Source organism: Alexandromys fortis, unplaced genomic scaffold, assembly GCF_014885135.2.
Source record: "Alexandromys fortis isolate MF-2015 unplaced genomic scaffold, M_Fortis_MF-2015_v1.1 scaffold_213, whole genome shotgun sequence".
Taxonomy (NCBI): domain Eukaryota; kingdom Metazoa; phylum Chordata; class Mammalia; order Rodentia; family Cricetidae; genus Alexandromys; species Alexandromys fortis.
Genome location: NW_026068093.1, coordinates 1,869,738 through 1,882,159, shown reverse-complemented (window position 1 = coordinate 1,882,159; position 12,422 = coordinate 1,869,738). Strand labels below are relative to the sequence as shown.

The 12,422-nt window shown below is 36.4% G+C and overlaps 1 protein-coding gene and 1 non-coding gene across 7 annotated transcripts in view; one reads left to right on the top strand and one right to left on the bottom strand.

The window, feature by feature from the left end:
- Gigyf2 (GRB10 interacting GYF protein 2) overlaps nucleotides 1–12,422 on the bottom strand; it is a 133,051-nt gene that overhangs the window by 77,270 nt on the left and 43,359 nt on the right. For all 6 annotated transcript variants that reach the window (XM_050123096.1, XM_050123094.1, XM_050123098.1 and 3 more), the window contains 3 exons: nucleotides 6,795–6,909; nucleotides 1,319–1,430; nucleotides 3–43 (listed from right to left, as the gene is read on the bottom strand). In XM_050123096.1, coding sequence (XP_049979053.1) covers nucleotides 3–43; nucleotides 1,319–1,430; nucleotides 6,795–6,909 — 268 coding nt within the window. The remainder of the gene's footprint in view (nucleotides 1–2; nucleotides 44–1,318; nucleotides 1,431–6,794; nucleotides 6,910–12,422) is intronic.
- LOC126489115 (U6 spliceosomal RNA) lies at nucleotides 9,631–9,737 on the top strand. Its single transcript, XR_007588854.1, has one exon. It is a non-coding gene; the product is annotated as a U6 spliceosomal RNA (small nuclear RNA).

Sequence of the window (12,422 nt, the reverse complement as noted above, 5' to 3'; positions counted from 1 at the left end):
ACCTACATCTTTTCTTCCTGGTTTTTCAAAGCGCCTGTCACCCCTAAAAGAAAAAAAATAAATTTCAAAAAAGGCTTGGAAAGCAACATAGATTTCCTATCATGATACTCACTTTCCTGTACTCCCTTTAACATCAGTTCTGCTACCAAATGTTTAGAAAATACAGAAAAAGTAAAATGATGAAAACACCACAAAACAACACCACCTACCAAAAATTAGCTTCTAATGACTAGAATATTATTCATTTCAGTTAGAAACATGATAAGACTATTTTATATACTAGTTTGGCAATGTTCTTCCATGTCATTAAATTTCCTTTGTGGTTCTGTGTACTAAGTTCAGAGTCTCGGGGTGCTGCACAAGACAGTTACCACTGTTACAGCCCTAACTCTTCTACTCTTATTTTGAGATCAGGACTCATCCGTAACTTTAATTATATGATATATTCTATTGCGTGGAAATGTCAGTATTTGATGGCACTATCATCTGTTTGGGCAGTTTCCATTTTCTGTATTATAGATACAACAACAGCTATTCCTTTACATTCCTTTTTATGCCTTTATTGTGCAACTGCCCTCATAAATCTTGCCAGACTTCGTACAAAGTCAAAAGCCCTGAGAAGATGCATTCTTCATACCAACAAAATGACATATCAACCAACAAAATGACTGCTAATGAAATAACAAACCAATTAATCATGCTTATAATAATAATTTATTTACCTATTCATGCTTATAGTTTTAAATAAGGATCATCTAAGATTTTCTAACCACGGTAGCTCTTTAATAGTTAATACTGTTGAATGAAATTCTGCAACTATACAGAGGCTTCAGCTCTCTAAAAAGAAGGAAATGGGTAAGTTCTGTGTTTCCAGAATGTTCTTTCTTGGGAAAGGGGGGATGAAGAGGAGATAAACTTCCTACCTAATCTTTGTAATTCTCTAGATCTCACTATGCAGCCCATTTTGGTCTGGAACTCATGATTCTTCTGCCTTAGCCTCTCAAGTGTTGGGATCACAGGAACATGCAACCCTGTACCGGTCACAAAAGGAACACAGTGTGCTTTGTTTTGTTTGGAGTACTAAGGGGTGAATCTCCCCAGAGAGCTACCAATGGGTCATAATCCTAGCCCGTTTTTCCATTTTTATTTTGAGTCAGGAGTTGGCTAAATTGTGAAGGATCTCCAAATTGTAAACTCCAAAATCTCCTCCCTCAGCCTGCCAAGTAACTGACATTGCAGAAAAGTATACTATAGAATCCCACTGGAGTGAGTTTTAGAACAACAAATCCTTATATTACAATCTGAACACTTCAGTTACCTTTCTTCCCAGCTCTGTGATCTATGCATTTCCCTGCCACCTCCTCGCCCAAACACACCCTCTACTTCATCAAAGCTTCTTTGGTAGAAACCACATTCACCTCTACCTCTGCCTGAAAATAAGAAAACAGGGGGAGAGGAAATAGTCAAAAACCAACATCTAGTACATGTTCAAAATCAAAGGCTAATCTCTGTGAAGTTTTGTCTGTTCCTGTACAAAGCAAGATTCTACATTTAAGTATTTAGCAAGGCCTCTAATGGCTCTATATGGGTTGAAAAACAAAACAAACAAAATACTTCTGAAAGAATCCCAGTACCGAACAATAAGCACCATCAACATGAAGCTCTTCAATGAAAAGATCAACAGGGAAAATCTAAGTTCAATAAACCATTGTAAATTGTATGTTTTAGTTGATTATTTTCAATAACTACTGGAAAAAACTTGATATGGAGAATTTGTAATGAGAAACTATAGTGTAAAATGTCAAGCACAATAAAATACTTTTATCTAATCACAGAAGACTAGTGGAAGTGAATTGTACAATTTTAGGATTGTGAACTGCATTTTTAAAGGATAAAATGCATCATACATACTTGAATCAAATCTTGAGGTAAGGAAAATAGCAACATTAAAATCAAACCACAGAGCGGGTTATGTAGGGATTTAGAGGCCTTGCAATTCAAATGTAAACACACTTCTAATGAAGACCATTTGGTTAACTATCTACCTGTGACTCTATCATAATTTATCCCAGTAGAGTCAAGTGTGGTGGAGCATATCTATTATCTTAGCAGAGGATCAAAATTTCAAAAGCCAGCCTGAACTACATCAAGAATGACTCAAAAACCCTGAGAAAGATGGAAAGAACAAAAAGGGGTAAAAAAAGGGAGAAGGGGAAAGAGGAAAAAAGGAGAGGCACTCACAAGTATGTAAACAATCATGCACTACATATAGTTTCAAACAGTGATATATTAATTATTGGAACTACCTTCAACCAGATTATAATGGAGCTGAAAACTCTGTAATAACATAACTTCTTATGTTTCTCAAATATTTGTGGTAATGCCGGTATGAAGAAATTCACTGTTCTGCCAGTCATATAAAAACATGGCGCATTTGACAACATGTAGTATACAGTATGTGACTGTGACAACGAACAGCTATGTAACTGATTTGCAGATTTATAACACTATCTATAGTATATTTTCAAGTGTACTTATTTTAAATTTACTGTAAAACAATATCCTATTAGCAGCATATATCTTGTAATTATTGTCTCTTAACTGCATCAAGAGGCCAAGCCAAGTGATTAACCTAAACCATCTAAATTCCTATAAATTATAATACACATCAATGAAAATAAAATCACCTGCTGGGCAGTGGTGGCACATGTCTTTAATCCCAGCACTCAGGAGACAGAGGCAGGTGGATCTCTGTTAGTTTGAGGCCAGCCTGATCTATGAGAGCTAGTTCCAGGACAGGCTCCAAAACTACAGAAAAACCCTGTCTTGAAAAAACAAAAATAAAATAAAAATAATCACCTAATGAGGCATTTATTAGCCTGTATTCTGTTAAATAAGGCATGAAAACACATGTGTATGAGAATGAACAACTCAAATTCAAAACACTAGAAACAACGTAATAATGTTTGGCTAAATAAATTCTGACAAAATATCCTAGAACAATATGAAATTACAGAATAAGGCACTGATATAAGTTCAAACCTTTGCTATTAAATGACAAAAGCATACTCAAGAACAATGTGTGTGTGTGTGTGTGTGTGTATGCGTGTGTGTGTGCACACTGCTGCACAGTTAAGAGTCAAGGATGCATGCCAAGTACCAGATATGCGAGCAGCAAGCAGTATGCACTTTCAGCTGTACACATTCTATACAGTTTTCTCAATTAACATATCAGCTGTACCCTGTGCAGATGAGAAAACTAGAGACAGCCTGGGAGTCTAGGATCTATATAACTAAAAATACCTATTAGCAACTGTCCCTAGCAAAATTTCTCCCATAGAGCAAAATGATCAGAAGAAAATGATGGAGCTTTATTTTCTGTATAGTGCTGGGTACCAAATCCAGCACAGTGCAAATGCTAGTCACTCTGCCACAAAAATACATCCCCTGCCCTAAAACAATAGATTCTAAATAAGGAATACAATGAAGCAAATAACTTCAAGCATCCATGTATTTCTTCTACTTGTTCACCATAATCTATCAATAACTGACTCAGATAACAAATATACTTCTGTGACTCTTAAAAAACACTAAACCATGCAGAACTGTACAGAGTTAATCTTAGGCACAATGGATATTCTCTTGATTAGTCCACTACATCTATAAAGTACAAGTCAAAACCACAGTTTATCTATAACAATCTCCAAGTTAACTTCCAGTTTCATCAATATCACTTGCAGCTTCTCCTCTGCCCCACATTCAGAATATATACAGATTTATTTAAAATGCTAAAATAATGTAATAGTAACTATTCTAACACAAGAATATTCCTCCACAACAGTAGTTTTAGGATGAGAAAAAAAATCCCCTCTCCTTTTCAAGAATAATTTTGTTAGGGCTGAAAAGATGGCCCAGCAGTTAACAGCTCATGAGTGAACTGAGTTCTGCACCATGGAACTACACTGTCTGGTTTAATTACAGCTACAGGGGATCCAGCACTCTCTTCTTGCCTCTGAGAGCACCTGTATTCAAGTACACATTCCCACACATAGACATAAACACAAACAAGTAATTTTGAAAAATATTTTTTAAAAATATTCTCACCAAGTGGTGGCGCACGCCTTTAATCGCAACACTCAAAGGCAAAGGCAGGCAGATCTCTGTGAGTTCAAGGACAGCCTAGTCTACAGAGTGACTTCCAGGGCAGCCGCGTCTACATAGAGAAACTATCTCAAAAACCCAAAAAAGAAAGGAAAGAAGGGAGAAAAAACGTTTAGTCTTGAAATAGATAATGATAAAAAAAATTAACGGAAACATACACAAATATCTGCAGTAGTGACTGGGCCTGCTCACGTGACTAAAGCTTTACTAATGAGTCACTATTAGAGGAAAGAGATCAGATTCCAGAGCTCCAACTTGTTACATTGAAATTATCTGTAAAATGTAGCGCCCACACACAAGAACAAGCAAGAAAACATACTGTAACCAACATTTAATTAAATTTTAAGGACCGTCCTTTTATCTGAAATTTCGTTCTAATCTTTTTAAATAATTGAAATAGGCTTCCTTTTAACAATTCTAATGCTGCAGTTGACAGTTTATGAATTTTTTAAGCATCCAGACAAGATTTAAAAAAGATAAGAACATTACATTGTTTCTACTAACCATTTATTTGTTCACTTAAATTTTACTATGACAGGATATTCTAGACAGGAAGTCTAGAAGCCAGTAGATTTGCATGAGTTTTTCCTTGAGCTTCTAAGCCACAATCATCATATTTAACCATAAGTTAAAATTAATCGAAAATACAAAGCCACAAGATCACAGATCACTGTGACCATAGCACCCCAAGTATTTTCACAAAGCTGAGTGCATCCATTTAACTAATTTTGTACCCTTCAACACTACCATGTTAATTTACTACTGTGTGTCACAGCATATGTACTTTATATGAGTTTTAGGTAAGCTCTGATCATAAAAACAAACCAGGAAAACTCATTCCTTCACTTATTTCTATTTGTTGTTACTTTGGCACACTGCATTTGTTGGGTGTAGGGGGACAGTTTGATTTTGTTGCTGTAGGAGAATCTAATGTGGCTCAGGCTAGCCTTAAACTCTCAACATAGCTGAAATTTGGGCTTGAACTCCTGACCCTCCTAATAACACCCCCCCACCAAGTGCTGGGATTGCAGGCATGCATTACCACACCCAGGTTCTGCTCCTTTCTTAACATGTAAGGTTTTTCTAAGGCCTACAGAGACCAGGTGGAGGATGTGTGTGGTCTGTACTCTTGATTAAGGAAATTTTTCTCTGGCTTGACTGACCTGAAGAGCACAGGAGGGAAAGCTGCCAGAATGAAACTTTTTCTCACTGCCTCCCACAGGACAAAAGCATGAGAAATGCCCATGGAGAGGCCAGAACCATAATCAGTCATTTTCAACTCAAAATATCACCCATACACCAATATGCACAGATCGATCCCAGATGATGATGATTTGGGCATAACTTGTGAAAGAGACATGCCTAACTCTCATCACCTCAATGCCTGTGTTAATGCTGTTTCTTACTAAGTTCTATAGATGAGAACTTTATCAGGCAAAAAAACTACTATTACAGACAAAGATAAACTACAGAGAAAAAAATAGATTGTACCTAGGGAAAAAACATGAAATTTTAGTTAGCCTCTTCATCGTACACAAACTTTCACGGAAGTTGTATTCCAAATAAAACAATACATCCTCCATTTTAAAAAGTGCATGAATTATTCACAAGGCATACATAATGTTCAAAATCTTTTGAAATAAAATTCAAAAAAATTGTAGGTACATCCATAATTGTGCCCACACATAATGTGGATGCAATGGCCTTAGCCATTGCTGACACTCAATTCTCCTTCTAAAGCATCTCTTAGAGAAAAATTACAACATGTTTGGACTAATGTATGAGGCAATCCTCATGCTGAAGGAAGAATACCTATTATAGGGAGCTGGAGAGATGGCTCCGTGGTTAAGAGCGCTGGCTGCTCTTCCAAAGGTCCTGAGTTCAATTCCCAGCAACCACATGGTGGCTCACAACCATCTGTAAAGAGGTCTGGCGCCCTCTTCTGGCCTTCAGGCATACACACAGACAGAATATTGTATACATAATAAAAATAAATATTAAAAAAAATACCTATTATAAACATCAAGAAGGGTTTTAACAGAAAACCAATGAATGCAAAATAGGGAATGACAACAACAAATCAGAAACATTCTAAGAAAAAGGATAAATTCATAAAACTACACATACCAGTGGACGCTACCTGGTTATATTTTGCTCTGCCCACTACAAGGTCTAGCCCTTGAAAGATGTCTCAAAGTGTTTCTCACTAAACTCCTCTTGGGTATGGTAATATCTGCACATGGCCCTTGTAAAGAAATGTTACATTGCAGGGAGGTCCACGGGGACTTCAGTGTGGCTCCAGCAACCAAAACCCAAAACCCTTCAGGATGCTCTAGTTCCCAAAATGCGAAGCTCAAGGGATAAAGAATGTGAACAATAGTTACTCTTACTTAGGAAGTTAACCAGGACCGTGTAGCCTCCCTCCTGCTTCAATCTATATAGCTAGAAACATATTTCTCTCCAAAGCAGAGGCTATAGAGTAGGCATTTCAGAAATGTTGCAGAAAATAAATGTTCAAGCATTGCAGTCAACATCAAAGAGCAGTTAGCTTGATTTTCAATTAGGCATTAAAGTATTAGTGATTCCCCAGCCTCCTCCTTCTCTTCCATGATTACTTTTTTCATATAGCTCACCTCGCCCTCTTGAAGAACTTCGACCTCTAGGAGCCCCCACCACTGTTCCTCCTCCTCCTCCTCGTCCTGTCAATCGCAGGACAGCAGCACTATTTACAGACATGGAAAAGTTTCTCTGCCAAAAAATAAAAATAAAAATAGATAAAACACACAAAACTACATATTGTTTCTCCCTGCCTCCCACTGCACCTAAAATGTAATGATATCCAAGTACTATAAGCAATGGGAAATTATAACTTCATGGCATATAAAGATCATTCAAACCTAGTTATCTAACAATTTCTTTCTGTCTCACTATGTAGTCCTAGCTGGCCTAGAATTTGCTTTATAGACCAGGCTAGTCTTGAAACAATTTCAAATTGACCTTTCAGATCAGCAAAGTTGACACCAATGCCTTACATAAAGGTAGATTTGTTGAGGAAATATTATATAAGAAAGCAAAGTAAATGTGCTCTACTTATCCAGATGCAGACAAAACAGACGGCAGACAAAGTTTTATAAAAGGAGACTAGGTTAAATTGGCACTTTTAAGAGTTACATTCTAACCGTACAGAAATTTACTGAAACCCATGGAGTTTGGGACTGGACAAATGTCTGTTTGTGTAGCTATCATAATCTGTGTGATAATAAAGTGATTACATTTCATTTTTTTAAATGGTACTGAAATGTCTTCAACGTATGAGAGGAGAAAAGACTGTCATTAAAAGGTCTGACGCAAAGGAAACATGATAAAAGATAATCCTTTCAGCCTGACTGTACTCAAAAGTGGAAAGTAGCAACTCCAAGTCATATTTGCTAGAGTCACAGAAATCAGCAGTGAATGAGAAATGGTCAAGTAAAAACCTACACGAGGACAATCAATCACCTGATGTACATGCATTTATCTGTCAATCATGTAAAGAATTTATGTGTGGGTATGTGTGAGTGTGTATGTGATCACACATAAGTACACATAAGTACAAACACAAATCACGTAAGTACAAACCTGCAATTGTACCCAGAGCCACTCTAAAATATAATCAAGTACAATTAGAGTAGGAAGTGGGTATACACATGAGAAAGAGGAGGGACAGGGAGTTAAAAATATGTCTATTGACACACCTGGTTAAATTAAATGAAGGAAAAGGTAACAAGAAATATTAAGTCTTTAAATAAACTATAAAATAGAAAATCCTGGAAATTTAACAGAAAGTTCTGCAAGAGAGTTTAAACAAAAATACTGCAAAAGATTAAGTGATCATGCACACCTAGAACCTAGTACCCATTTGCACAGATGTATATGGGTATGACACAACAAGGAAATGAACCACAGATATGGACAAAGTCACCAGACCCTTTGGCAAGGGAGTTAGATGTGAACTTTAGGCTGGGTAAAGTAGTACATGCCAGTAATCTCAGAACTCAGAAGGCTAGGACAGAAGGATCCCCAGGAGGAGGCCTACACAGGTTGCTTTAAGTTGCAGGTCAGCTTGATTAACTTGCTACGATCCTACCTCCAAAAGAAAAAAAAAAAAAAAAAGAACAATGGCCAATGATACAGTGTTTGGTTACCATGCATAGGTCTTGGGTTCAAGTCCCAGTACCGTCCAAAACAAAAATGTGTAGGTGAAAAAAGTTCTGAACTTCAATTCTACTTCACTCTTCAGTGTTCTTAAATTCCAAATTAATTAAAATGGCATCTATGCTATATTCTTTTAAAGAGCATACAATTGATTAAAATTCTGTTTTCATTATTGAATTTTAAATATGTATACCATTTTTCCTCATTGTTTATCTTTCTCTCAATTTTGTTCACTGTGATTTGCCCAAGTAACTTTTATAACCATGTAAACAAAGCTTTCTTTGATCATGTAGGCAGGTAACTTCAAAACAAAAACCTAATACTAAAACTGAAACCAGAAGTTAAGAGGAAATACCTCACTCAAAAAGTATTAATTTCAAGCCATTATTTTAGTAAAATTTAATAAACCATGGTTGAAACACATTAACTTACCTTTTGTTATAAAGTAATCAGTGGACTACTAAATTTGCCTCTTGGCATTATTAAAATTAAACAAATCTATGAAGCCCCAAATCTTAATTTGTTACAATACTTTAGAGGTTAAAAAAAAAGAGGTCAAGGCTAGAGAGATGCTCAGAGGTTAACAGCACAGGCTGCTCTTGGCAGAGGACCTGGCAAGAACTCATATGGCAGCTCACCACCAGTTTCAGGAATCAGGTGCCCTCTTCAGACCTCTGTAGGCACAAGGCATACACATGATACACAGATGTAAGCAAAACACACATATAATTAAAATAATATTTTCTAAAAAGAAAGAAATGCTAACTGCATTTTTGTATACTAGGATCCCATGCAACACATCTGTATAAAGACAAATGTATCACGTGGAAAAACAGGGAAAATCGTGTATTTTCATATATTACTGCTAAAGTAAAAACTAGTTTAATCTCTTTAAAAGGCAAATTCTCAACATATATTTAAAAGCTCATATCACTTTAACATAAAAATTCTACTACTTACATATGTAAAAAATAATGTAAGTAAATAGATCACTAAAGGCAGTACTAAAAAGCAAAACCTGAAAGCTACCTAAACATTAACCAATAATGGCTAATTTAAGGCTTGGAATTCTCCTCTGCAATGTTCTACAGAATGAGACAGTATTTAATTTAAACCATATTTCAAATAAAAGTCAACATTCAATTATTCCCAGTAACTGGTTCAGCACTGTTAATCAACAGTTTTAAAGTAGTATTTGTTGAATAATCTTTATAATTTTTCCCAATGATTCATGTAGCCAATGACTGCATTCTGATTTCTTAAGAAATGTTATGGGTGCTCACTTTGACAGCACATATACTAAAATTGGAATAATACAGAGAAGATTAGCATGGCCCCTGTGCAAGGACAACACCCAAATTCATAAAGCATTCCATATTTTTGAAAAACCATCCTACATCTCACAATCACAGAGAACCTAGACAAAAAGAGAAAAATGTATCTAATCTACATGGAAGTAGAAAAAGACAAGATCTCCTGAGTAAATTGGGAGCATGGGGATCGTGGGAAAGGGTAGAAAGGGAGGGGAGGGGAGCAGAGGAAAAAAAATATAGTTCAATAAAAACAATTTAAAAAATAATAATAATCCACCAAGTCTAACTAGAGAATTCTAATAAAAACTACTCTGGAGACAAAAACTGTATCGCATCAAATCCTATCATCCCATTTGGTCTCTGCTGCTTTTATAAATGAATGTAATTGACTTTTACTTTATGAAATAAAATTGTCTAGGGAATACAAAAAAATAAATATAGTGTTTCTTATTTGGACGGGGAAAATATTCTGGAGAAACATAGCATGAAACTATTAAAATCCATGAATTGCATACTTTAAAATAGCTAAGAGTGACTTTTGTGCAATGTGAATTTTATTGCAAAAATAAAATCTGAAGGAAGGAAAGTAGGAAGGAAGGAAGGAAGGAAGGAAGGAAGGGAGGAAGGGAGGAAGGGAGGAAGGGAGGAAGGGAGGAAGGGAGGAAGGNAGAGAGGGAGAGAGGGAGAGAGGGAGAGAGGGAGGTAGGTATGGGGGGGGAGGGAGGGAGAGATTGATTGATTGATTATGGGGCAGGGAGTGGTGGTACACGCCTTTAATACTAGCACTCAGGAGGCAGAGGCAGGTGGATCTCTGATTTAGAGGCCAGTCTCATCTACTGAGTGAGTTCCAGGACAGCAAAGGCTACACAGAGAAACCCTGCTTCAAAAATAAGAAGAGAAAGAGAAAAAGAAGGAGAAAACGGAGGGAGGAAAGGAGAAGGGAGGCATTTTATGGGATATTTCCAATTCATTCTTTTGATTCAAAGTCCAGCATATGTTTTAAAAGCTTTTCTGGGGGCTGGAGAGATGGCCCAGAGGTTAAGAGTATTGCCTGCTCTTCCAAAGGTCCTGAGTTCAATTCCCAGCAACCACATGGTGGCTCACAACCATCTGTAATGAGGTCTAGGTGTCCTCTTCTGGCCTGCAGGCATATTAGCAGACAGAATACTGCATAAATAATAAAGAAATAAATATTAGGAAAAAAAAAAGCTTTTCTGGCCAGTGTCCCCTCCAGAAATCTCAAAACTATTATTGTAAGAAAAAAATTATGATTACAAAACCCCCCAAACAAGAAAGTTCACAAAATAATGCCAGTAAACTACATAAGGGTAGAATGAGAAAGGAGAAGGAAGTAGAGTAGAAAAAAAAAATGTGTAGCTCAATAAAAACAATAAAAAAAATCTACATAAAGGATATAAAAATTAGTGCACAGGGCTGGACACAGCTTAATAATAAAGGGCTTGGCTAGCACACTGAAGGCCCTAGGCTCACTGCCCAGAACCGAAGCTGTAATTAAAATCACAAACGTAGAAAGAATTTTCAAAAATTGATCAAGGTCAACTATCCAACAGACTTGAAAATATGAGGAGCACATACAAACACTATAAACCAGTAAAGGAAAGACTAGTACATAAAAGAAAAATTCAGAGACAGCAACAATAAGAGAAATATAAATGGTAAGGGCCTGTAATTTCACCACCATAGACAGAGAGCAAACTCAAACAGAAACTTTTTCTCAATGTACAAAGAATTATTTCAATAAAAAGTTTTTGTAAAAAAGGCAGAATAATGTGTGATGCATAGTACCATTTGTATAAAAAGGAAAATACGTGTTTATTTGGAAAAAATACAAGAACTGTGCACGGTGATGTCCACATGTAATCCTTACACAGGGAGAAAATATACTTTGAGTCCATAAGTTTGAGACTACCTGTGTAATATAGAGACCCAGCCAAAAAAATACACATTTATCTACATATACTGCTATCACTGCCTTCCTTCAGGGAAAGAGGACACATGGAGGGGGAAGAGACTTCATGAAGAGTTTTCTATTATTGTATTATTATGATACAGTTTTGTACATTTTTTATTTTTAAGCATCTCTTATAGATTTATGTTTTTACTATTTATCCATTTATTTAGTGGGGCAGAGAAAGCATGTGCCATGGTGCATGTGTGGAGGTCAAAGAACTTTAGGGAGTCAATTCTTGCATTCCACCTTGTTAAAACAGGTTCCCTCTTATTTTGTTAATATTATATTATTATTATTATTATTATACATTTAGTTATTGTGTGTGTGTGAAAGGTACACCTGTGCCATCAACAACACCTAGAGGGCAAAGACAACTCTAAGATTCAATTCTTACTTCTACCATGTGGGTCCCAGGGATCAAACTTGGGCTATCAGGTCTGGCAGCAGGTTCCTTTACTCACTGAGTCATCTCCTTGGCCTTCTTGGTTTTATTATTGTGCTTCATATTCCAGAGTAGCAGGCCTGAGAGCTTCCCAACTGTTCTGTCTCTTCCTCTTATTCTGCCTCAGGAAAGCTGAGATTACAGATGTGTGCCATTGCATCTATATTTTTTTAACATATATTCCAGAACTCAAACTCAGGTTGCATGCTTGTTAAGCAAGAACTTTTTTACCTGACGAGCCATCTTTCTGGTCCATTATTACTGCATGAGTAGACAAGTATTTGTGCACATGTGAATGTGTATGTAGGGGGTAGTGTATGCACCCATATAGAAGCCAGGT